Source organism: Rhinolophus sinicus, linkage group LG07 (assembly GCF_036562045.2).
Source record: "Rhinolophus sinicus isolate RSC01 linkage group LG07, ASM3656204v1, whole genome shotgun sequence".
NCBI lineage: Eukaryota > Metazoa > Chordata > Mammalia > Chiroptera > Rhinolophidae > Rhinolophus > Rhinolophus sinicus.
The window spans coordinates 95,704,763-95,732,389 of record NC_133757.1 but is presented as its reverse complement, the minus strand read 5'-3'; the positions used below and the strand labels follow the sequence as shown (position 1 = coordinate 95,732,389).

General features: G+C 34.8%; 2 protein-coding genes across 19 annotated transcripts in view; one reads left to right on the top strand and one right to left on the bottom strand.

Moving 5' to 3' along the window:
* Positions 1-26,595, bottom strand: part of SAP30 (Sin3A associated protein 30) — a 109,591-nt gene extending 82,996 nt beyond the window's left edge. For 4 of the 18 annotated variants that reach the window (XM_074338327.1, XM_074338324.1, XM_074338325.1 and 1 more), the window contains exons 1-3: positions 25,389-26,590; positions 23,603-23,728; positions 23,101-23,199 (exon numbers count right to left, since the gene is read on the bottom strand). In XM_074338327.1, coding sequence (XP_074194428.1) covers positions 23,101-23,199; positions 23,603-23,728; positions 25,389-25,706 — 543 coding nt within the window. In that variant the 5' untranslated portion in view covers positions 25,707-26,590. Of the gene's footprint in view, positions 1-2,400; positions 2,477-2,854; positions 2,945-10,115; positions 10,179-20,626; positions 20,967-23,100; positions 23,200-23,602; positions 23,729-25,388 lie in introns of those variants that run through there. The other 14 variants (XR_012498127.1, XM_074338323.1, XR_012498128.1 and 11 more) reach the window with 11 other exon arrangements.
* On the top strand, positions 162-10,527 carry SCRG1 (stimulator of chondrogenesis 1). The gene is made up of 3 exons (XM_019733179.2): positions 162-320; positions 7,648-7,903; positions 10,294-10,527. The coding sequence occupies exons 2-3, from the start codon at positions 7,662-7,664 to the stop codon at positions 10,346-10,348; spliced, it is 297 nt and encodes a 98-aa protein (XP_019588738.2). The 5' UTR covers positions 162-320; positions 7,648-7,661; the 3' UTR covers positions 10,349-10,527.
* Positions 26,596-27,627: the final 1,032 nt, after the last annotated feature.

Below are 27,627 nucleotides of genomic sequence, written 5' to 3'. Positions count from 1 at the left end.
TCTCTGGGGTTCTTGTATAGACTCGTTATTTCCCTCTGTAAAGAAGCTGTTTAGTTCATCTTTGCCTGGTTTGTAAGAACCCACGGGAGGCAGTCTGTGCAGCCCAGTCTCTCTTCCATCCTGCCCCCCCCCCCCCCAATTTTGGCTGGAGCAGCAAGTCTGTCAATCCCAGGCGAGAGACAAGGCAGACAAAGGTTCGTTTGTGAAGAACCTCCTTCCAGCACCTCCTCTCTTCTCCTTTTGCCCAAACTCACCCAGTGGGTTGGAGCATTTTAAAAGATTCCTCTGCCAAGAAGACCAAAAGGAAAGAAGAAGAAAAGGTATGTAATTTTTTTTCTTAAAAATCATTTTATGTCATTTATTCTGTTCCAAACTAGTGCTACAGAATAGAGCAAATGTATTTATGTGTTCAGTCATAAGAGAAAGATAGAAAGAGACCCTCTAAAGAAATGACGGATGTATTTTGAAAGAGAAGATGCTTCTTAGAATAAAGGAAAAGAATCAGACTGAAAGAGAAGAGAAACTGTAAATTCCTTAACTGGGAAAGTCACTTCATCAAAGTTTTAAAAAGAGGCAGCTTCCTCTCTGTTAGTTCTGATTAACACACACATCCACTCTGAATCTAGTCTGACATAACAGGAGCTTATTAGTCCATCTCTCAGAACTATGTGAGAATGATGAAGTATATCATTTTTAAAAAATGCAATAGCTATATCTCTATAATATGTACTCGACATCACGTTAACTACAATGTCTAAGAAAGCAAACGGTTTTTGCTTTTTAAAAATCCCGATTCCTGAAAAGAAACTGGTATAAATGTGTGACACAAAAAGGGAATTCATTGAATTTATCCTTGGTGTCTCGGCCATGAGACACAGCACTGTCTGTACTGCTAAGATAAAGGGAACCCTTTTTCCCTTTGGGGCTTATAAAAATTCCTCTCCTAAATTCCTTAACTTAGTTACACAGTCTGTGAAAAGCTCTCCGAAATGCTGGTCCTTTTCTCCACGATAAAGATCTATTGTGGTCAGAAAAACAATAAGAATGATGCAAGACTGAATATTAATATTAATATCATTTTCTAGCATTCTCTGACAGGCCTGAAGCCAGATCACCTTCAGGGAGGATATGGACTTTAGTTTTCTACTGATGAAGTTCTCTTGTTTTAGTGATGCTCGAAAGGCTTACCCACTTTCTAATACCACTTCAATTCCTTTAACATACACTTTGAGAAGTTTCACTTCAGGATTCAGTCATTCTAACACAAACCTCTTCTGACACAGTTAATAAGAAACAGAGAGAAGTTTTGAAATAACAGTGGTTTTCATCCTCTTAAGAAAGATGGAAAAACATCACAGACTGGACAGCAATTTTAATCTCGTGCAACTATAATTTTGATATTTTAAATGTCAAGTTCTGGGCTGTAATTTTCATTTACTTTTGTAGCTTTTGCTTCTCTCTTGCTATGTTTTGAAAGAAATCTGAAAATGGACTGCTCTTTCTGTCTAATTCATCAACTCAGTTTCATTCCACTTCTTTTAATACCAGTTCCCAGAACTGACATCAGTTGCCTATATGAACATTGCACCATAAATGTCTCAGCACTTAAAACTACAGAGCCCTGTTAGTTTTGGCCATTAATACCTTTTCTTTTTAAGTCTCCATTTAACTCCAACCAGTCAGAAGCTTTCTGGTGCCAAACACCCTCACACAATCAAGATTTGCAATTCCCTACCTATATGATGGTGGCAATGATTTATTGCTTAACTGGAAACATATTGCCCATAACTCTGTATCCTCTGCATTGATCTTTTCAATATTATGCCACTATTGGAATATGAATGGTATCATACATTAGGCACAGCATTAATTACATAAAATTGAATTTAAAAAAAGGATAACTGAGGATGTCTTGCTTATTCCTCCAGATATTCCGTTTTCAGCCTTATTTTCTTCTATAATTTGGATATACTCCAGTAGGAATTTTAAGTGCATGTGCTTAAAAAAATATAGAGTAATTTGCTTCAAATTTGCCAGTCATTTCATCTTGTTGGAACTTGAAAAATATATGGTTTTGACGGATTGCCAAGAATTAAGGTTGGTGTCTTCTAATGTTAAAACCAATCAATGTATCACAGGAACATACTGGTTCAGACGTTTTTTTCCTCTTGCTAAATAAAAATTAAAACCATTTATCTGCACTTAAATAAAGAAAGAAGACTAGCTTACACATGTCATTTCTAAAGAGTTAAAAAGAAAAATAAAACTACCAGTAAGTGCTTGCCAGGTGTGGAACTTTCCATCGTTGTATGTGACTGAGACTGTGACAGAAACACTATTTTATGCTCTGGCATGGACATAGTCAGGAGAGGTGCATGGTATGGCAACATACCCACTTACTTTTCCAGCAATTTAGTTTTCATTCCTTCAGTGAATATTTTCTGAACACTGTGAGCCGAGCGTTGAAGCGGGCATTCTGAGAGATGCAGAAAAAGTAGCAGTTAGAGTCCTTGCCTTTATGTTGCTGCATCTCCTCTTGCAGTCCTTTGAATGTTGGTTCCCTCTAGCCCTCAGTCCTTTGCCGCTTCTCTTTTCAACCTATACTCACTACCCTGCCAGAAAAAATAGCTGTAAATACTATCAGTGAATATCTGGATGACTCTCACATTTGCATTTCCAGCCCTGACCTTCAGACTCATATTCAACTCCCTACCCAACATCTTTACTTGGACGTCTAGCAGGCATCTCAAACTTGTCCAAACATTTACTTTTGAATTTCCCCCAAATTGACTGCATCCACTTCTTTCTCAGCTCAATAAATGTGAATAGCATTTAGGTTAAAAAAAGAGTTAACCTTGATTCCTTCCCTCTTGCGTCATATCTTCCACCAAGTTTCACCGATAGCCTCTTTTTCTACTTCCACTCTTGTCTCACCACAACACATCTTTATAGAGTAAAAAAAAAAAAAAAAGATTGTTTTTAAAGACATAAATCGGATCATGTTACTATTCTATCAAAATCTTCCAATCGTTTCCCAATAGACTCAAAAAAATCTAAAGTTCTTATCGTGTCCTATAAGGCCCTTTATGATCTTTCCTGATCTTCCTTCCCAGGTCTAGGTAAATTCACAAAATGACCATCACTAAATGGCGAAATGGCTTTTAGTGAATTTCCCACTCCCAGCTGTAGGTAGTCACATTCTCCATATGGCTAACTGGCTTAGGAAAAATGTTGACAATGACAAGGCATTATTCAGCCAAATTCACAGTTCTTGTAGTACAGATCCTACATAAGTGCTATGGGAAAATAGAGCAAGGAAGCTGTTAGCGTGGTATGTGCTAGATCGGGGAAGGCCTCTGAGAACAGATGAGTTTGAGGTTTGGTCAGAAATTAACATAAAGGAAAGAGATGAGAAGAACAAGGTAAAGATACAGGTGAAAGATTGAAGAGATGACTGGACTAACTCGATTAGCTCAGCAGTAGTGAATGACAGGTATGGAGGGCAAGTGGAAAGAAGACCGGACGATTAGCCAAAAGAAGTTCAGTCTTTTGGGTAACATGAAACTTCTGTAGGTTCTTGCTCAGGGTTAAAAATGTGTTTTCAGAGAAGCATTCATTTAATACTACAAATATGGACCAAGCATTGTATTAGCCACTGGGTATGTGGTGGTAGAAGGTAAGTCAGAGAAAGAAATTAGAGTTTTAAAGAAATGATGTTTCTAACATAAATGTTAGAGTTTCCCAGTATCCTGTCACTGGCCTTCTCAATTTCTCCTTTTTTTTCAGGAGAGCAAATACTTTTTATTCCTTAATTTTTGTTGGCTTGTTTAGCACTGTGTATACAATTTGAAAGGTTTTGCCATGTGTATATAATTAAGAATCAACATCGCAATCTAGATAGTGAATTTATCCATCACCCACAAATTCCCTCATGTTCCTCTGTACACTTTCCCGTCCTCACCTCCTTGGTACCACTTCAGGCAACCACTGATCTGCTTTCTGTTACTAGGTTAGCTTTCATTTTTCTAGATCAATTTCTCCTTCTTAACACCTTCACTATGCACACCAAAAGGAAAGGCATCAAATGTTAACAGTACTCTCTACATTAAAACTCTGGTTGAATTTTATTCTATCTATGATTTTCTGTATTGTCCATGTTTTACATTGGGTATTATTACTTTTTATCGAGAAAAAAATATTTTTAAAAAATCTAATCAGGTTTATGTCTCTAATTAGAATCTAATGGAAAGAAAACAAGCAGTTAACAGTCATAAAATGAGTTCAGGAACAAACAATAACTATATGCAGGAAATATAAGAAGGGTAATGAGAAATTGGCTAAATGCATGAGTTTATCCAACAGCCATAAAAATTAGACAAATAAGCTGGATTACCAAAAATAAGAACATTACTACATAACAAAAAAGTAGGAAGATCGAAGCTATAAAAGCTATTTTAAAATACCAAAGACTTAAAATAATAGTAAAAAAATTCTTTAAATCCATTAGGCAAGAAGATTAAAATGAGTTTATGACTTTCCTCCTATATCTCCCATAGACCCAAACTTTTGATAGAGAAAAATCTAGTGAGAGAGGTTAGAGAAAAGGCAGATGGTGTGTGTTGTTGTTGAAGCTTCTGATAAATGTACACCACATACAAATATACATATTTTAAGTCAGGTATGAGATATCTGACCATAATAAATGTTAGTTATGACCAAAAAAGAAAAAAAAAGAAAATAACCAGAATTTGGGAAGTACATTTTAAAATCAGATTATTTATAAAAAATTAAATACAATTAAAACAATAGTACCTGATGACATGTAAATTTAAAGATTTGACAGCTCGCTAACCTCTTTCAGTAATAAATAGTTCTCTGCAACTAGATATTGAGTTTAGTATTCTGAGAAACTCCTCTGACTATAAGTATCTAGAGATTAGGATATATGATCTATTCTTTCACTAACCTGCCAAGCACTGTTTCAGCTCACTAACCTATTTCAGTAATAAACAGCTCTCTGCAACTAGGTCTTGAGTTTAGTATTCTAGTCAGAATACTAAGTATCTAGAGATAGGATATATGATCTATTCCTTCACTAATGTGCCAAGCACTGTTTCAGGTGCTTGGGATACACAACAGACAAAACTCTGCCTTCCTGGAGTGTACATTCAAGTCTGGGGAGACATAATAAAAATATTTTATAACAATTTAGAGGTTCATAAATGCCACGGAAAAGTAGAGCCACTAAGGCAGATTGAGAATGTGTGAGGAGAGCTATAAGTTTAAATAGGATAGTGGGGCAGGTCTTATTGAGGAACAAAGTAAGGAAAGACTTGAAGAGGCTGAGGGAGTGACAGGTGCAGACATCTGGTGGAAGAGCTTTTCAAAGAGAGGACATCACCAGTGCAAAAGCCCTAAAGCAAGAACGGGTCTGGTATTTTTGAGGAATAGCTGGAATAGAATGAACAAGAGGAACGGTAGATGCTTTCAGAGAGGTAATGGGGACCCAGATTGCATATGGAAGCCACTGCACTGATTGTAGCTTTTTCGCAAATGAACTGGAGTTTTTGGACGAGGATAGGTTTAGTTATTAATATTTTCCTTTGATATTCCTGGTACTTAGGATAGTGCCTGGCATAAAGGAAACACTCAAGAAAAGTTGGTTAAATGGGACCAGATTAAACCAGCTTGTTCCTGTTTTCCTGTCTCTCACATAATTACTTAATCACTTTATCAGTGAGCCCCACATCAGTGCTATTCTCTGACTCTGTCACTTGACCAATATTTACTGCTTTTCTTCTGAATACCCTTGCCAGTTTGGTCTTGGTATGGGCAGAGAGATTCTAAGTTACCTGAGACAGTATGTAAAGATTTGGACCTGAAGATAAGGGAATGATTCCAGGCTATATTTCAGCAGCCTGTTTCATCTAGAAAAAATAAACAAGCATCATTCCAGAAGTAGGAAGGGCAGCCTGAATGGCTCCTTGTGCAAACCATAATGGGCCTTATTTGTTGTATTTTGGGACCCAATAGCTACTTACCCTATTCAAAAAAATGGGAGTCAGAGGAGCCATAAGTTAATTGGGGAAAAGGAGTAAAAGAAGGGAAAAACATAGTTCTGAGAATTTGGCTTAAGTATTAAAATTACCAGCATACCACGCAGTTCATTTTTAGGCTCTATAAGATTTGGGTATATGTCCTTCATATTCCTCCCAAAATAGCTACAAATAGTAAGAGTGACATAAAAAACTTTGCTTCTGCCCAAAACAGAGTAACAAGAACCAGGTTTATCCATTCCCTTAAAACAACAAAAAGCCGACAATACATAACACGACTTTTGCCAAAACACTGAATTTTTAAGGAAGAATACGGATTCCTGAGAGATGGGAAATAAATGAGGTGAGCCCTACAATTCCCTCCAGTCTACTGCCTTGGTAGATGTATCTAATCACTGAAAACTTCATACTAAAATTTCCTTTCAACAATATTGTTTTCTTTCAAAGTATTAAGTTGGTGCAAAAGTAATTGCGGTTTAAAAGATTTTAAAAAATTGCAAAAACCGCAATGACTTTTGCACTAACCTAATACAATGAACATATCTATCTTACCCTCTTTTTAATACTCCACACTAGCAAAGATACTTTGGCACCTGTCAACAAGATAAAAACTGAATGGCTGTGGATGCTGATTCTGGTTCCTCCACTATTTTGCTACTAAAATAGCCTCCATTCTTTTCCTGTCTCATATGGAAGGCAGAAAGGCCTGATTAAATAGATGATAAATAGTCCACAGTTGTATGCAAATGCTGTACTTAAGAGTTATCTCCTGGAGGAGGAATTAGACTTGTTTGGTACAATTCCAAGAGTTCAAACTAGGACTGGTGGACAGTAACTACAGAAAAATATTTTACAGTAAGGGAAACATTAGAATTATATCAGTAGAATATGTTGACTTAGCCAATAATGAGTTCCCCGTCATTGTAAGTGTTTAAGAACAGGCTATATGTTTATTAGGGGGAATTCAAGCCTCTGTTTCCAATAGAAGCTAAAATGAAACAATCTATGTAGAAATAAAAATTCACAATATTATGAAAAAATTGCAACAAAAATGTGTCCCAGAAATAATTCTGAAAGATTTAAAAAACTTAATTGTATTATAAGTATATCTATAGAATATTTTCTGTCAATGTCAGCATAAATGGGCTTTTTGTTTCCATCAGAGTGGAACTCAAGTTCTTTGACAGTATTGTTCAGATGTGCAACGTCAAGAACCACTGTACTGGATGATGCTATTTGTTATAGAAATTTATCAGACTTTTACTATCTTACAAAGCAGTTTTTCTCTACTGAATACACACACACACACACAAAATACTTTGGGTACTTAAAGTGCAAATTATAGCTCTGACCACCACCTTTTCCCTTCCCCCAGCATTTCTCATAGATCACAGGCATTTAATTTTTAACACACGTTCTAAGTGATTTTTATTGTAGATGGTTTTAAAACTTGGAGAAATACAAAATCAACTCCTTCCTATGCAGTTTATGGGAATGCTACAGAACTTTATGTGTAGATGAATTCCATCTTTAAAACGAACAAACAAACAAAGAAAACCAAACTCTGACACACTTTGGATTTTCTTCTCAGGGCCAAAAGCCAACATGAAATTTATAGTACTTGCTGTCACCGTTGGGCTAACTTTGCTGCTAGGAGTCCAAACCATGCCTGCAAATCGACTCTCTTGCTACAGAAAGATACTAAAAGATCGCAACTGTCACAACCTTCCTGAAGGAGTAGCTGACCTGACAAAGATTGATGTGAACGCCCAGGATCATTTCTGGGATGGGAAGGGATGTGAGATGATCTGTTACTGCAACTTCAGTGAATTGCTCTGCTGCCCAAAGTAAGGAAAGTATATTGCTATGAAACGTATGCATAACAATTCTTTTAAAGACACCTTTATAATGAGTTTGCTGAAATTACTCACCCTTTTTAGTAAAATCCTGTTCAAATCTCAGCTATTTTATAGAATTATCGCCATTGTGTGTGGAACTGAATGTTTTAATTTAAGAAACAGAGTTTGGTAGATTTTAATAAAACCAAATGAAATCCAGAAAATTAATAACACTCCAATCTATTACATTCTAAATTCCCTATCTGATTTTTACCACAAAACAATCCATCAGTAGCAGAGATCAACTTCAAGGTCGATACTTTAAACCAATATGAAAATTAATAAAAGGCTTTAGATAAAAGATTCCAGTGAACAGGATCAAGTAATTAACTGGACAAAAGGTTGGTAACGGTCAAAGACTTTCTAGCTCTATGTATGAGTTAACCATCAATGAACTAGATAAAAATTATCCACTAAGTTGGAAAGTAGATTATTTTAAGTTTAATACAATAGTAGATAAACCAATAAATATTTTTAGTTCTTGATTTTAGTTCCTGGTTACCGAGGACTCTTTCAAATACTATGGTCTGGGCTATTTCGTAATAAGTTTTTTTCTAATTACTTTAAACATGTCATCAAATTTTCATTTTTCTAAGAAACCTGTGAAGTAGAAAGAGCAGATATAATCATCTTATCAAGGAAAGGTACAGAGAGGTAAAATGACCAGCACCATCCCACCTAACTAGTTAATATCAGCACTGACAGTAGAAACCAGGTCTTCTGATTTGGACTGTTTTTTCTACCAAGCCAATTGGTTCTTAATGTGCGGTTCTCAGAACAGCAGCTTCAGGATCAGCTGAATTCTTATTAACAATGTGTATCTACGCTTGGGCTCGAGATACTAAATCAGGAATGTTGGAGGTGAGGAGCAGCAATCATGGCTTAACAAGCTCTCTAGGTGTTTTTGATGTATGACAAGTTTGAAAAACACGGTACTCAATGATAATTTCAAGAACGTGAGTTAACTGATTCCACAAAATGACTTAATTTTCCCCAGACTATATAAATGAAATACCATCTAATATTAAAATACCATGTTTGCTTTTTTGTAATTATAAAGTTTGAATCCAATTTACAGAAATGTGCTTGTATTTATTTTATGATACACTTTTATGATTAGCTGTGTTAATGAATGAGAATAAAAGTATGAATATATAAAAGTAATTTCTATGTAATTTGAGGTTATCTTTTCCCCAGGAGCAATAAATTTATTTTGATATATATATATATATATATATATATATATATATATATATATATATATATATTTATATATATTTATATTTATATTTATATTTATATTTATATATGTACATATTTTTTTCTCCCTGTAAACACAAGTTTTAATTTGACATCCTATTTTTTTGCATTTTTCTAGAGATACAGTTGACATACAGCACTGTATAAGTTTAAGGTACAAGGCATAATGGCTTGACAGACATAAACCTATTACAAAATGATTACTGTAAGTTTAGTTATCGTTAACATGCATTACTTCATATAGTTACCAAGATTTTAAAAATTTTTCCTTGTAATTAGAACCTTTGGGGTTTACTCTGCTAGCAAATTTCAAAAAATACCACACAGCAGTGCTAATTATAGTTATCATGTTGTACATTATACACTAAGTATATTTCTAATAAGCCATAATCATATATACCATTTTATATTATTCCATGCATTTTTTAAAAAACTTTTTATTTATTTTAAGTGTGTTTTTCCAGGACCCATCAGCTCCAAGTAAAGTAGTTGTTTCAATCTAGTTGGGAGGGCGCAGCTCACACAGGCCCATGTGGGGATCCAACCGGCAACCCTGGTGGGTGTTACGAGCATCGCGCTCTAACCAACTGAGCTAACCAGCCACCCTCTCCATACATTTTTATACATTACCTTTTGTGATCTTTTCAACAAGAGTAGAGTAGCTTAACATTTCTCCTTCCCTATAAAAACTAGAAATTTATTTACTGACTTTCTAAGAGATGCTTAATCTTCTGTCTTATCTATAGATTTAAACTTCATGGCCCATCCCACTCATATCAAAGTAATGAGGTGTTTTTTTTTGTATGATTATAAGGTTTTGACATCAACTAATTTTCCTTTTATTTATAAATAAATGGTACTGTAATATCAGTGACAAATAGTGTAAAGTAGAATTGATTACCTTCTTGGTCTTTGTGTCTCCTGTGGCAAGTCCTCCCATTCATTCTCTTTGTACTTTATTCACCTAAAAAGAATAGTCATCTGAAATCCTGGAAATCACTGTCCATTTTTAACCCAGAAAAGAATAATACATATCTTAGCTTTCAGCTAAATGTAACCGATGTTCTATTTTCTTTCAGAGATGTCTTCTTTGGACCAAAGATCTCTTTTGTGATCCCTTGCAACAATCACTGAGAATCTTCATGTATTCTGGAGAACACCACCCTTAATTTCCCAGAAACTGCACTATATCAGTGTAACTGCAATTCTAGTTTCTATCCAGTGCAATGAAGCACAGATTCTATAAATTTTTACTTGTCCAAGACAAGCAAACTTGTGTTAAATAAGTAGTAATAAAAATTAATTCAATTTAATTATTCTCTGTGGACATTGTTGGCACTGGTTAAAAATTCTGGCTAGAAAATTTTCATCTATGAAGTGTTCACTATGTTCAGTAAAAGAATTCTGTACCCCAGATGAATAGCCATAATCCTGGCTCAAAGACTGAGAATCTTTAGTTCTTAGTTGAGTTATTGACCATCTAATACTTAATGGAAAGAATCAGATACAAATTGAGGTTCTTAGAAGGGAAACTAGAAGTTTTCTAGTAAGAGGGAAAAGGTGCCAATATTTGAGTATATTATGCATGCACTATTTTAAGTACATGTTCATTTTACTCTCTTAAAAATAACAATAACCTTCAAGCTAAGTATTCTTAAACCCATTTTTTGGCTGCTAACTCAAGTTTAAGAATTTGCCAAAAATTAAAGCAAGAATTTGAGCAGAGTCCTAATTCCAAAGCCCATATACTACACACAGTCACACACACAGTTGTATCCTTAAAGCTCTGAGGCCTATCCCAATGTATCAATTTTTCTTGAGAACAACAAAACATACATTTAAAAGAAAACACCATGTTAATGGATGAGAATTAAAAAGTCACATGAATTTTAAAAGTAAATAAAACAGATGCCTTCAAAGGTATTTTCTGATTGTTAGAAACAGCTTTGATTATGCCCCCATAGTGGGATTTCAGAAAGTCCTTCATGCTATAAAAATTTATTACACGATCACTAAGTGCAAGCTATTATTAAGATCGGGGGATGTAGTACTGAATAAGATGGACTTGTCTTCTTGGAATTTGTATTCTATCAAAAGTGTAATAATTGCAAATAATTATTTATAAATGTGAAGCCTGTGACAGGAGAGGTATAGGGTGCTATACAAAATATTGCTGTGGGGACAAGTTGGAGAAGCACCATACCAGTAGTAAATCTAGGAGATATCCTTTTGTGAATAATAGTGACATTATTTAATGGAAATAGATCCTTGGAGATCCCTAATCTGCTTGTGAAGACCACACCTATGGTATCTGGTATCTATTCGGTGTTCAATAAGTGTTACTGGGCTGAAACAAATAATTTTGAGGCAGTCAGAATTCAGTTCCTCTTAAAATCTGCATAAACATAAGCCAGAACATATTTTCAAATAGTAAGACCTCCTACAAAAATGCATGAAGTAGAACAGTTAAAAAAAAATCAAACTTGTTTTTTCAACATAACATGATTTGATTGGGCTTTTTTTTCTTCACTGAGTTGACTGGTATTAAAATCGGACTACCTCAATAATGAAAGTCTTATATCCTTTCTGGAACAGTGCATAGAATAGGTAAATAAAGAAAATCATTAGTTAACCAGTTTCATTATCTACTTGGTATAGCCTCTCTTTAAGGGAGAAAATAAGTGGTAAAGATTCAGTATCTCTAGAAATGACACAACAGAGTGAGGGCATATGTGAGGCAACAATGGCTTTTGAATAAATGATCCCTTATTACTACAATTAAAACCTGATGAGAAAAATAGTATTTGAAAAAAAGCTAAATATTTAATAAATGGAATTTTATAGATTATAGTAATTATTCTTCATCATATTCTTTCCAGAAATAACTTTGTAATACGAAATTCAATTACATTCTTTTAGAAATTATTGTATTATAGAAGCATACATTCTTTCTTATACGACCAAATAAATGTAAAAAAATGAATATTCACACAACTTACCTTATGCAACATTTTCTGACTAGGTCATTATGTTTTGAAAAGCCGAATTTCATTCAGTCTTATTAATGAATAGGCCCTTTATTTTTTCAATAGCTTTCAGGTACAAGACAACTAAGCTTTTATTAAAAATTTACTATTGTTCTAAACACTGTCTTACAACTGAATGAGGTACATACTGTCATGATCCCTGTTCTATGGCCAAAGTGCCAAGGTTTAGAGAGATTAAATAGCTTGTTTAAGGTTACATTATCAGAGCAGTAGACCCAGGTTTTAAATATGGCCATTCTCCCTCTAGCATCTAGAGTGTTAACTACTACATTATTTAATAGCATCATCTAATCTATTTTCTTTTTAGGAAAGCAAACCTTTACTTGTATGGAATACATTGTTCATTTCGGATAGCTCATACATCCTAAATGCTTACTGAATAAGTTTCTGTATTTTTCCTTTAGTTTTCTATATCCTTGTTCTCACTATGAATCCAATGATCCTGAGCACAAAGTTGACAGTAATACTAATAGCGCATGTCTTCTTGATAAAATTTCTCTTTTCCTCATCATAATCCATAGGGATTCCTTGAATATTTTTGTGTGCTAGGATTTGGTACTAATCCTAAAGGATTATTAGAGAATTGGAAGCAATATGGAGAACCAAAACAATGAGCAACAACTATTGGAGGAAGAGGAGGACAGATAAGAACATTCAGAGATCATTTTGCAACTTTAACTTCCTTATAATTGCCAACAGATACACACGAGTTCTTTCCATAATAAATCATTTTTGCAAAATATATTGTGGCAGATGCTTTTAACATGTAAATAATCCTCAGTAAAGCACTACAGGCTTTAAAATAATTTTCCCAAAAGGAAACAATAATCAAATTTACATGTTTATAATAATCATCTTGCATTAACAGCCTAAGCCTAAATTTTTCTCTCAAAGATTTTGAAGAGAAACTGATATTAGAAAATTATAGTAAACTGGTAGTGAATTAGCTTTCTCAATTTACTTCTACAGAATGGTACCACCATACTGTGTTCATCTTTGTAGGGTGGTATATCTACAGAGAAATGTGTGGCATATATGTAGCCCATATATTCTTTACGAATAAAAATCTACAGTCAATTTTCAACAAAGAGCATATATGATCTAATTGCCAGAGGTTTAGAAGTAAAAAATCTCTACTGGGTATTATGGGCACAAAATTGATTTGATGCCTTAAGTATACATTAAAAAGAATACACACACACATATGTATATTCACATACATGATAATATAGTAATTAATACAACTATTACTTGAGGACTAAAGCTGACCAGTAGACTATCCATGTAACTAGGACATGACACATAAAATAAAGTTCAAAGCATCAACTTTCAGCTAGAAAGAAATATAAGGAATTCCATAATCTCAAAGGATGGATTCTAAACAGTACTAATCTATGAAAAATACACACACACACACACACACACACACACATATATATATACACAAGACAATGCTTGACATTTTTAAACTAACTCTATAAATTAATATACAATGACAAAAATTTATTTTTGAATCACCATCACTTACCTAGATATCATAATCTGAATTTTGCCATCTAAACTTGATGTAAATTATAGCCAAGAGAGCTAGGGTGGCTATGCTAATATCAGACAAAATAGACTGTAAATAAAAAATTGTTACAAGGAACAAAGAAAGACATTTTGCATTGTCAAAAGACTCAATTCACAAGATATACAAATTATGAATGTATAGACATCAAACTGAGCCAGAAAACATATGAAACAAATATTGACAGAACTGAAGGGAGAAATAGACAGCTCTAAAATAATAGTTGAAGACCTCGCTACCTTACCTTAATAGAAATCCAGACAGAAGATTAATAAGGAAATAGAGGACGTGAGCACTACAAATCAACTAGACCTAAAGATATATACAGAACACTCCATCCAACAAAAGCAACATGCACATTCTTCTCAAGTGCACATGGAGCATTCTTTAGGATATTAGTCATAAAACAATTCTCCATAAATTTAAAATAATTGAAATCATACAAACTATCTTCTCTAACCATGGTGGAATTAAGCTAGGAATCAATAACAGAATAAACACTGGAATATCTCCAAACATGTAAAAATTAAACAGTGCATCCTTAACAACCAATGAACCGAAGAAATCACAAAATAAATTGCAAATACTTTGAGATGAGTGAAACCAAAAGTAAAATGTATGAAAACTTATTGGATGTGGTGAAAGAAGTACCCAGAGGGAAATTCAAAGCTGTAAACACCTACATTAAAATAGAAGAAAGTTCTCAAATCAACAATCTAAATTTACATCTTAAGAAACTAGGAAGATTAAATTTAATCCAAAACCAGCAGAAGGAAATAATAAAGATTAGAGCAGAGATAAAGGATATAGAAAATTTAAAAAATACAATCAATGACACCAAATAAAACATAAACAAATTTAGCAAACCTTTAAGTATACTACTAAGAAAAAAAGAAGATACAAATACAGTCATTAGGTGTTTTTTGTGTGTGTGTGTGTGAGCATTACAGAGTGTACTTTATACACAAATATAGATGATATCGCCTGCTACATACCTAGGTATATGGTATAGTCTATTGCCCCTAGACAACAAGCCTTATAGCATGTTACTATAGAAAATAAAATGAGATTAAATCAAGTACAAGACAAATGATGCAATCAAGCGATGGGGTAAACATGAGATGCATGAGACTGTTGCCAGTGTAACACACCATACTGTTTTATAGCAAATTGTTTTATAAGTAGAAAGAATACACTCTAAAATAACAATAAAAAGTATAGTATAGCAAATACATAAACCAGTAACAAAGTTGATTATTATTATCAAGCATATGTACTGTACATAATTGTATGTTATATTTTAGTGACTGGCAGTGCAGTAGGCTTGTTTACACCAGCATCACCACAAACATGTGAGTAATGCATTGCACTGTGACCTTACTACAGCTGTGATGTCACTAGGCAATAGGAATTTTTCAGCTCCATTATAATCTTACGCGATCACTATTGTATATGTGGTCTATCATCGATCAAAATGTCATTATGCAGGGCATAACTGTAACTAAAATTAGAACTAGAAGGAGGGACATTAGTACCGACCTTACAGAAATTAAAAGAGAATGCCATGAACAATTGTATAAGAACAACTTAGATAATGTAGATGAAAAGAACAAATTCCTGGAAACACACAAATTACCAAAGCTGACTCAAGAAAAAACAAAAAATCTCAACAGTCCTATAACAAGAGATTAAATCAGTAATTAAAAATCTTCCACCAAAGAAATATCCTGGACCAGATGGATTTACTAGTAAATTCAATCAAATATTTACAATAAATTAACATCAAACCTACTTAACTTTTTCCAAAAAATGCAAGAGGAAGGAATACTTTCTAACACATTCTATGAGGCCATCATTAGTCTGATATCAGAGTCAGACAGATAGTATAAGAAATCTCCAATCCAATATCCCGTATGAATACAGATGCAAAAATCTTCAACAAAGTGTTAACAAACCAAACCCAACAGCACATTAAAAGGATTATATACCATGACCAGGTGAGATTTATCCCAGGAATGCAAGGGTAGCTCAACATAAGAAAATCATTTGATGTAATAGAACAAAGGGGGAAAAAAGATAATCTCAATAGTTACAGAAAAAGTATTTGACAAAATTTCACTTTTATGATAAAACCCCTTAGCGAACTAGGAATAGAAGGGAACTTCTTTAACATGATAACGAGAATTTATGAAAAATCCATAACTAACATTATACTCAGTGGTGACAGACTGAAAGCTCTCTTCCTAAAAAACAAAAAAAACAAAAGAAGAACAAGGATGGCTGCTTTCACCACTTCTATTCAACATTGTACTGGAAGTCCTAATCAGAGCAATTTGGCTAGAAAAATAAAAGGTGTTCAAATTGGAAATGAAGAGTAAAATTACCTCTATTTAGGTAACATGAGTCTATATAAAGAAAATCTCATAGAATACACAAAAATATTACTAGAGCTAATAAACAAATTCAGCAGTTGTCAGGTAAATGTACAGAAATCTGTTGTTTTTCTATACGCTAGTAATGAACAATCTAAAAAATAAAGAAAATAATTCCACTTACATTAGCATCAAAAAGAATAAAATATCAGGAATAAATTTAACCAAGGAGGTGAAAGCCTTGTATACTAGAAACTACAAACATTGTAGCAAGAAATTCAAGAAGCACTAAATAAATGAAAAGATGTTCCATGTTTATGGATTATATTAATAATACTTAACATTCTGAATATGGCAATCTTAAAGTGATCTACAGACTCAATATAATCCTCATCAAAATCCTAAGGGTCTTTTTGGCAGAAATAGAAAAACCCATACTAAAATTCATATGGAACTTCTAGGGGGCTCAAATAACCTAACAAATATTGAAAAAGAAAAACAAAGTAGGAGGACTCACACTTCTGATTTCAAAACTTACTACAAGACTACAGCAGTCCAAAAAGTGTAGTACTGGCATAAGCACAGAAATATCGACCAATGGAATAGAATTGAGAATACTGAGATAAACCTAAACATGTATGGCAAATAGATTTTTGACAAGGGTGCCAAAATCATGCAGTAGAGAAATAGTGTCTTCATGAAACCAATGGTGCTGGGAGAACTAAATAACCACATGCAAAAGAATGAAGTTGGACCTCTAACTCACCCCATATACAAAAACTGACTCAAAAATGGGTCAATAACCTTAAGAGCTAAAACTATAAAATTCCTAGACAAAAACATAGGGGTTAATTTTCCAAACTTCAGATGTGGCAATGGATTCTTAGAAGTGTCACCAAAAGTCTGAGCTATAACAACAAAAAATAACTCAATAAATTGGACTACCTAGAAACTAAAAACTCTTGTGCATCAAAGATCATTATCAAGAATGTGAAAAGGCAATCTATAGAAGCAAATATCTGCAAATCATATATCGGCTATGGATTTAATATCCAGAATAATATTCAGAATAAAGAACTCCGAAACACAACAACAAAAAGACAAAAATCCAATTAAAAGAAGAATAAAGGACTTGAATAGACATTTCTCCAAAGAAGATATACAAGTGGCCAAAAGCACGTGAAAAGATTGTCATTATTGGTCATTAAGGAAATGCAAATCAAAACCATAATGAGGTAGAACCTCACACCCAGTAGGATGGCTTTTATTAAAAAAAAAAAAGAAATATAAGTATTGGTGATTTGGAGAAATAGGAATCATGTTCATTGCTGGTGGAAATATAAAACGGTTCAGCCACCACGGAAAAATTTGGAGGTTACTCAAAACACTAAATATAGAATTAACATGTGACTCAGCAGTTCTACTCCTAGGTTTATATGCAAGAGATGAAAACATGTCCATGAGAAAACTGTATACGAATGTTTATAGCAGTATTATTCATAAAAGCCAAAGGCAGAAACCCAAATGTCTATCAATAAATGAATGGTAAACAAACTGTGGTATGTACAGAGTGTCAAAAAAATATATACACATTTTAAGAAAGGAAAATTATGCTGATGGTAACCACTTTGAGCACCTCTTGTAATTGGGGAGTCAAATGTGACTTGTATTTATTTTTTATCAGTGATATTATTACAATTTTAATAGTTTTTTCCTTTCTTAAATTGTGCAAACTTTTTTTGTCACCCTCTGTATATACCATTACATACATACATACATACATACATACATACATACATACATATATATATATATATTCAGCCATAAAAATAACCAAGTACTTAAGTGCTTCAACTTGGGTGAACCTTGAAAACATTACACTACGTAAAAGAACCCTGACACAAAATCACTTATACTCTTGAACAACATGGGTTTGAACAATGTGGGTCCACTTATACAGGTTTTTTCCCCAATAAATACTGTAAATGTATTTTTTTCTTATGATTTTCTTAGTAACATTTTTTCTCTAGCTTAGCTTAGTTTCAGAATACAGTATATGAGACATATAACTACAAAATGTCAATCGACTATGTATGTTATCAGTTAAGGTTCAACATTAGGCTATTAATAATTAAGTATGTATTTGACAAGTCTTAAGCTATACGTGGATTTCTGGCTGCAAGGAGGGTCCATGGCCCTAATCCCTGCGTTATTCAAGAGTTAACTGTATTGTATGATTGCCTTTATATGATACATACATAATAGGCAACTCCAGAGACAGAAAGCAGATTAGAGATTTCCAAGGGATGGGGGAAGAGAAGAATTGGGATTACCTATGAGTGTTTTTATGGGGTGATGAAAAAATTTTGAAATTAGAGCTGGTGGTTGTATAACACTGTATACTAAATACTACCAAATTGTATACTTTAAAATGTTAATTGTATATCATGTGTATTTCACCTCAGTTAAAAAGACTTTATGTACAAATAATAGAGCTTGTTTTCTTAAATATATTTCAGGTATTAATTTTTAGCCTTTTCCTAAATTGTTCAGTCACCAAATAACTGACTTATTTCTTGAACACATCATTGTTTTCTTTCTTCTACCCCAAAGGCAGTCAATCTTCTGATACTCTAACAATAAAAGTAACCCCAGCTCTACAGATGAGTTTCCATTGACTTTTTGTTTTGATACAAATGGTTTCTAGAGAATTCACAATTTTTTAAACACAACAGCACAGAATTAAACATTTTATATAAAACCAACTTTTACATTACTACTTTTTGAGTTCCTCAGCTTTGATGAGGTTCTTAAATTCTAAGTTTTTCCTGTTTTAAATTGTTCTAACAAGGATTTATTGGATAATCAACACCTAGAACACTAATTCATTTTTTATTCAACTACATTTTATGCAAATAACTATATGAAACTAACATTGCTAGTCCAAGGTTATACTCATAAACAGACATTTTAATGTAAGCAAATAATTTCCAGCTTTTTTCACAAGAATAGAGTTTTTTTACAGGAAAAAGTAAGCCTACAGTTAAGTTTTTATTAAAAAATTAAGTCTTTGTAAGTTTAGGTAAAAATATAAAATTTGGAAGTAATACTTTCTTCAAATAAACATCTTGTTACTATGTGGTTCATTTTCATATAGCTAAGACAAAAGTTTTCAGAGAGATTTCTGGAATGCCAGATCTGAGAGGATTCTATAATACCAATTATCACAGCTTCTACCCATCAGTAAAGAAGTAAATGTTTAAATGGTCACAGCAAAAACAATGGCGTTACTTTGTTGTTCACCGTATTTTCTAGCTGTCAATACACTCAGCCAGACAGACTCACCTTCTAATGAACCAGTGCTGTAGAGATTTAGCTACAAAGGTGGTTCTTAACCAAGGGTGATTTTGCAACGAGGGGATGTTTGGCAATGGTGAGAGGTATTTTTGGTTATCACACCTTCAGAGTGCTACTAGCACTGGTGTGTGGACGCCAGTGATGCTGCTAAATCTACAACACAGAGGACAGCCTCTCACAATAAAGAATTATCAGACACAACTGTCAACTTTGAGAAACCCTGAGTTACATTAATGGTCTCATCCATTTCCAGCCTAAAATCTACACCACGATCTCAGAACACTTCACTCCAGACTGCTTTGTTGTGATGTCACAAAATGTAAATTTCACTTATAATTTTAAGAACCTGGGTAAGTAATACAATCCAGGAAAAGCAGAGGTTAAAAATATTCAGTAGAGAACTGGCAGAGAAGGAGATAAGGAAATAAAATATAAATCAAGTCAGCTATGCATGACTAAATTCCAACGATCTTGTTAGACTTTTAGATCTCTCCAATTTATTAGTTTTAATTTGCAATGTAAACAGCACAGGACACGACTGAAATTAAGCGGCATTTTGAGATTCTTTTTATATTCATGCCATATAAACTCCTTTTCTCTAAGACAAAATTTAAAGAAACATCTAAAACTATTTGATTCTATGTTCTTATTTGAACTTGTAGCACTGTGCTGACTTTTGATGGCACATTAAGTCTTTGGAAAGAGGCAGGCATTAAATTAAACTGTTTTTTCTTCCTGATACTTCATCAAGCAATAATAAAAAAGGAAATAAAAAAGAAATTGCATCCCAAAGGAAGTCTATTTTTTAAAACTTAACACTAAAAAGCGCTTTACAAAATAATGCTATTTAGGGTATCCTTAATTTCAAACCAGATTGTCCCAGAGAAAGCAAATGAACTATATTTGTTACTTCTCCTTAACTTGTTAATTTCTTACTCAGAATTAAAAAAAAAGGTGGGGGAATGACAAAATGATCTTTATATTAAAATCTCAATTAATACTGTTCCATGAAGGTCAGTTTAAAATAAAAATCAAGTTTCACAAAATAAATACACTGAAGCAACTATAATAGTAATAACCTTTATTTAAAATATGTGTTAATCTAGGAAAGCTCATTTAATATGAGTTTCCAACTAATTATTAGAGTCAGAAACAAAGAAAATAAAATCAGAGAAAATCCTCTGTAGAAAAAATACACAAGGAACATTTATTTCTACATGTGAAAAAACAGTCAACAGTCTTAACATCTGAATATCCAAGTCTCAGTCTCAATTCCATCTCTCCTAGTGAACACCACTATCAACCTTGAGATCTGATTTGTTCTTGTCATTCTTCACTGAGTAGATGAAATATGTTAAGGTGTCTTTTTCATTCACTGGAATAGACCTAAAGTGGCAACCAACTATCTATAAAGAAAAAAAAAATTGAGGAAATTAAATTATAGATATTAATAGATTTCATAAACTAGGTAAAAAACACTTTCATCAAAAGAAAAAGTGGTATGTGATGACAAGAGCTATTTCCTTTTAAAAATATATTGCATTTAACAAAATACGAACAGGGTGAAAAGCATATAAGAATAAGATGTTATGAACAAGAAACAGTGTGATTTTAAAGGGACCTTCAGCCCACTCAAATAAATATACATTAATTAGAATGTGTATTTCCTTTTACTTATTTTAAATTTTTTAACTGGAATCTAGATTAGGAAGTAAGTATTTTTAGGTTGACATTTTAAATATCAATGAAATAAAATGGAATGTATGAGTCCACATGCACCATGTAATAATGGTTTAGACCCTACTCAGAGAAAAAGGACAAATATGAAGTTGAAAAAGTTTTGCTACTAGAGAAACAAAACCACGAAATACCTTACAAATATGTTTGTTACAACTTACATTCATTCATTTATTGGCAGTATTTAAGATTTCCTGACAATTTTTATGAATAAAAATTATGAATGGAAAATGAGGGGAAAGAGGGATGTTTGCTGAAGAATGTTTACCTGCTTTCTTGCCTTTTCACTGTGCTAATCTATCAAGTGCACTGCAGCTACCAAAAGAAGTACAATAGACTAAACTGGGGTAGCTCTTATGCATATTTAGTCTAGAAGATAAAACTTCTTAAACAAAAGTTATCTAAATGATAATTACGAGATGTAAGGAGGATAGTTATTCAACTCTGGAATCATAAATATCTGGATCTCTGACTTAAGTAAATTATAACATTCACGGCTATTTGAATTATGGCTATTTCTCATTTCTAATACAGAAAATAGCCCTAGAATATAAAAATTTTTAAGAACATCAGATTATTCAAAACTTCAAGTTTGGTTTATGCATTTAAAAACATGTCATTTAAATATAACATTTATAATAATCAGTTCTTTGGTTCTCATTTGTCCCAGAGCAAAAGTATTCGCACTCAATTAGTGTTTGTATATATCAATACAGTTCTATCATGGCAGGTAATATCTATATTTATGTTATAGTAATGTGCTATACAATCCAAAGGACTAGATCTTCTAATCAGATTTAAAGAAAAAAATGAATTTTGTTGCCAAGGCAAGAAGGAAGAAGAAATTCTGGCTAAAAAGTTAAAATATTGGATCTTTTTTTTTTTTTTTAAATATTGGATCTTAACAATGTTAAAAAGCATTCTGCCAAAGAACTGTACCTTCTATTCATCTTTTATCTTATTTAATATGCACATTTTAGAAAACGTTGGATTAAATTCAAGCTAAAGAATATAAGAAAATTTATATAAACATTTCTATTCTGTCAAATGGGTTAACCATTTCTATTTTAAATACGATTAAAGTATAAATATATATTACCAATAAACATCTTAATATCATGCACAGATTTCTTGGTTCTATTATTTCCTGAGAACACATACACATGCAACTTTTCAAAATTCACTGAAGGACTAGAAGTCCTATATCAAAGCAAACTATTTAAGTAAAAGCTTGGATATACATTTTTGTATCTTCTAGATATGAAGAACACATGGATGCCTAAAATAAAACAAACATCAACAAGGACAAATTCTGAAATGGTTAAATCAGAAAGTTATGGGACTACTGTTTATGGGCTTACCTGTAAGACCTATTCCATCAGAATATTTAAAAAATAAATTCTAATAAAGATGCCAAAGCTTGTTAATTTATTTTATTATACCTCATTTACGTGTTCAATAAATATTTACTGAATAAATGAAATTTTAAAACAAACATATTTCTAGAATGAGAATAAAAAATTTTCACTCAATATTTCTGAAAGCCAGTATTAGAAGATGCTTAGAAAACTACATACAATCCATTGAGTAGTGATTACATAAAGAAATTTCCTAAGAGGTAGACAAACATTTCTAGGTAACTAGATTCTTCCACAATAGATTTTGTTAATTAATTTTGATCTCTCTAATGAAAATATATTGTTACATGCACTATGTTAACAATTTCATTAGCATTTAATGACCTTTTTTTTTGGTATGACTAAGCTCATTTAAAGTTTTAAATAGTTTAAAACTCATAAATACCTCAACAAGTTGTGCTTTATTAAGTCCTGGTCTGGTTGGTAGTTTGAAGTGTCTTTTGTATCTCCTAAGTGTATTTACTTGTAACTGGTATAGATCAACCTGGAAAAAATTAACATGAATTAATTCATGCAATTTGTTAAAAACTTATCTTTGATATATACAACATTTCAATTGCAGCACAATAAAAATTTCATTCCATTATTTAAAAAGCCTTTTATATAATCAAAACTATAAATGTATTAAACACTTTAATCTTTTGAGGATAAACATTAAAAATTGGGGGGAAAAGTTATAAAATAGAACTATAAGAATTGTCAATTGAAAGTATAACAAGTCAAATTGTAGAAATGCTCGTTACCTGGCTATATTTATTTTTGCTTTCATTTTCAGATTTTTCAAATGTTTCAAGTATTTTAAAAAATTTGTTCATATATTTTCATCAAAGTTTTATAATGGACTAGTACTTAGGATTTACATCTAACATACAAAAACTTTCCCCTACCTCTGGAGTATCAATATCTTGAACAGGTGAATCTCCTCCATCATCATCACTCCCTTTTCTCTTTCTTCTGTTTCGAACGCTCTGAATTAAGTTTTTATGATAATCACAAATGTAAAGATGCCTTACCTGAAACAGAAAAATTTCACAGACTACTTATGACTACAGTAAAATGTGTCTATATATTAATAAAATACAGAGGCCACCAGTGAATTATTAAATATAAAAACAATCAAATTGAAACAATCAATTTCAAAAGAAACATGCCCTTGTCTTAACAATTCCATTGTTAAGACAAGGGCATGTTTCTTTTTAAAGTCCTGTACCCAGTTAAAACATACCATGTCTAGCAATATTGTTAAGAGGATTAGGAAGTGGGGTGGGGAGGGGTGGCAGTAAGGAAGGGGAGAGAGGCAGAGAAGGAGAATGAGAAATTCCAACCCTCTGGATTTTGTCATCAAATTGCAGTGAAGGTGAACTATAATAGATGAGTTAGGTCATGTTGTTTTTCTAACAAGGAAGGTAATGATGATGTTGCCCAGTGTTGCTACACGATAGTATTTTCTCTATTAAAGAGCATAGGTTAGTAGCATGATATATGCTTCCTAGTCTTTCTAATTCAATACCCAAATGATAACCCAGATGCAAAACTATTCATTTTTACAAATAAGCTATTGATTTCATACCCTACTTAAATTTGAAATTATAAACTTTTCTGCGTATTAAATGAATATATTTATCTGTAATACGTTAACTCAACCAAAGCAATGTGAAATTACTCAAGTTTAACTGAAAAGTTTCTCATGAACATGACTGCAGACTGTATAAACAGTCAGAAAGGATCACAAACTTTTCAAAAACTTTATTTACAGTCTTGAGAACTTGTATAGTAACATTTGAAATACTGGACTTCATATACTAACAGTTACTCCTTAGAAAAACTAAACAATTAAAGACTCAGCTAATAGGCTGTTAACTTCCAAGCTCAGTGCAAGTTAAAAATAAGCAGGACATAAGCGAGGTTCTGAGATCTTGTTATGCATTTACCACCAGACAGAGCTCTGAAAAGTGGCAATGGTTGTTTCTAAAAGCCTCGTAGACGGTCCAAAGAACAGACAAGCAAAAGGAGGGAAAAAGAAATCCTGATGGCTGCCAAACGAATGGCAAAGCCGCAGAGACTACGTGCTCCCCACGCTCGGAGCAGCTGCCCTGGCTGCTGACACCGCCGCCACAGTTCACAACGCCCGCTCCCTGCAAGGCGCGGGGCGAGCTCGGCCTCCCTCACTCCATACTAGGGATTTTTCCTGACTGCGGTGTCAGGTCCTTGTAGGATTCCACTTTCCCTAGACCAGAGGAACTACTCCCTGGGCCAAACGCCAGCTTGGACAGCAAAACAAAGGCGGCGCCTCCATTCCAGAAAGAGCTGCCCGGCTACAACTAAACTACCCCCGACACTCCGTGCGCCTGTTCCCTTTGTTTCGTTTCCCGATCTCTGCGACGGAGGAAGGGGGAAGACAGTGAGCGGGAGCGACGCAGGCAGCGGGGGGGTGGGGAGTTGGGGGGCGGGGAGAGAAACCACTGCTTGCAAGTGTGTGTCTGTTGCGGGCAGTGGTCGCAGTTGCTGCGACTTTGTTATTTGCTTCCTACCAGAGACCCCACAAGGGGTTTGCACTGCAGCAAGGTCGGGGGCGGGAGGAACCCCTGAACACCGCGCCCAACAACCCCTGTCTGCACCGCTCCCGGAACCCCTAGGGGATGGGCAGGGCAGGGCCGTCCCGCCGTCACTTACACTCTTATCCAGCTCAATCTTCACCTTCTTCTGGGAGATGCTCTTCTGGATCCTCTTGCTGAAGCTGGCGTTGCCTGCCGCCCGGCCGCACCGCTCACCGTCTTCCCGCAGACAGCACAGTTGCCCGGGGCCCGGCCCAGCGGCTCCTGGGGGCCCAGCCGCCGAGACGGCCCCGGCGCCGGGCACCTCAGCCCCGGCGCCCGCCCCGGCTCCGTTCCCGGCCGAAGCGGCTGCGGCTGCGGCGGCAGCAACTACCGCGGCCACTGCGGCGGCCGCATCCCCGCCGCGGCTCATCTCCTCAGGCGTGAAGCCATTCATGACTCCGCGCTCAGAGGCGCCGGCGCTGACAGAAATCCCCGCTCCGCCTCTCTCTGGAGACGTAGGGGTCTCAGCGGGCTCCCTCAGGCACCTGCACCGGCGGCTACAATTCACTCCGCACACCAAGTCCTCGGACGGCACCGCCAAAACACCAAGTGTCCCCCGTCTGCTGGTGTCTGCTGGTGCCGGGACAGTGGACAGTTCTTGGGGTCGGAAACCAGAGTCGGGCGGCGCCTGGAGCTGGGACCCAGATCACTGTCACATGGAGACGCTTTAGCAGTTCCACCGCAGCCTCTCCTACTCTACCGCCTCTCGACCCGCGCAAGCGCGACGCGCCCTCCCGTTCCGCCCCTTCCATGCTGCCGTAGGGCACGATGGGAATTGTAGTGCTGTTCCGGGGACTCAACCTGAGCTCGGAACTGATCTCAGGCCTCGCCGGTTGAAGGAACTACTTATTCTAGTATGCATTGCGCGGCGATGGGACGGTTGTCTTTAAAAAAAAAACAAAAAAACAAACCTCGGGGAAAACAGCGGCTTGTGTATGGGGGTTGCTCTATCCCAGGAGGTTGGTTACTCGGGTTGTGTTTAGTACCTGGGATTTTGCAGAGCTGGCATTCTAGACGAAGAGGTTATTCACCTCCAGAGGCGGCGCACATAACGCAGAGGGTGGGGTAGGAGGGGAGTGAGGGTTTCGGGAAAAGAAAGTTTCAGGGCCGTTTTCCTATCTGCGATAAAAGTTTTTGGTGTGACCACGCTTTTGTTGGAAACCAAGAACTCAGGCGAGCTGGCGTTCTGCGGGGTTTGGAGGTCCGGCAGTTAACACTGCGGCTGAAGAGCAACTTCATTCGCTGACGCACCAAATTGTTAATAAAAGTGCCTGATTAGGGGAAAACGCCCATCCCAATCTCAACATGGACAGGGCAGCCTCACAAATGCCTCAGCTGAAGGTCGTTTGTAAATCTTTGCGTGTTCCTTGAAGGAACACGTTTTATTCTTGCGCGCAGTCTGCCTCTTCCTGAGGTGGAGCTAAAGAGTAGTTGACTATAACAGGGCTTCTTTCGCCTCCACCCCCGACCTTTTCCACTTCTCCTGAAATGAACCTGGAGAAGGGCGGAGAGAGAGAGAGAGAGAGAGAACACATGGATGCATGTGCGTTTGCTTGGTTGTGCGTGCGTGCGGGCGCGTTCTAGTGGAGGGCGGGGTATAGAAGGACAGGAGCGATCATATGAAAGCTGCGCCTTTTTGCTAGTTACAGCATGTCATTATCAGTAGCTATGCCCTGTTTAACAATCCCATTGTTTAAACCAAAAAATAGAAAGCAGTAGGTTTTTTAAAAAGTTATTTTAGACTTCCTGAGAAAATTGAATGATCGATGATTTTTTTAAAAAACTGTAAACATGTCATCTGCCCTGAAATTCAAATCCAACCATTCCATCTGTTCACTCCCATTCTAGGATATGACATAGGAAAACAAAAGAATTAAAATATTACATAAATTGAGTAGTCAAAAGAATGTTGGATGGTAAATGCTTTGTGGTATCTTTTCAACCTGCACTGTCCAGTAGGGTGTCCCCTATCCATATGTGGCTATTGAGCACTTGAAATGTGGTTATTGTGACTGAAAAATGGAATGTTCATTTAATCTTAATTTAAATTTTAAAAACTTATTGCAGTTATTGGAAAACTTTTAAATATGTTTGGAACAACCTGGGTATTTGAATCTTATTTTTTCAACTCAAATTTTATGAAATCTAAATTCAGCATTGAAATTGAGATAAGCTCTAAGTATAAACTATTAGTGGGGTTTCAAAGACTTAGTACTGGAAATTTTTTAAAAATACTGAATAGCTCATTAATTTTTTGATATATTGGGTTAAATAAAATATAACATTAAAATAAATTTTACCTGTTTTTTAAAAAA

Bases quoted from the DNA above. Each gene is read 5' to 3' on its own strand.
- SCRG1 (XM_019733179.2), top strand. From the start codon at position 7,662: ATGAAATTTATAGTACTTGCTGTCACCGTTGGGCTAACTTTGCTGCTA. The intron at 7,904-10,293 runs GTAAGGAAAGTA...ATTTTCTTTCAG, and splicing joins GAATTGCTCTGCTGCCCAAA to AGATGTCTTCTTTGGACCAA.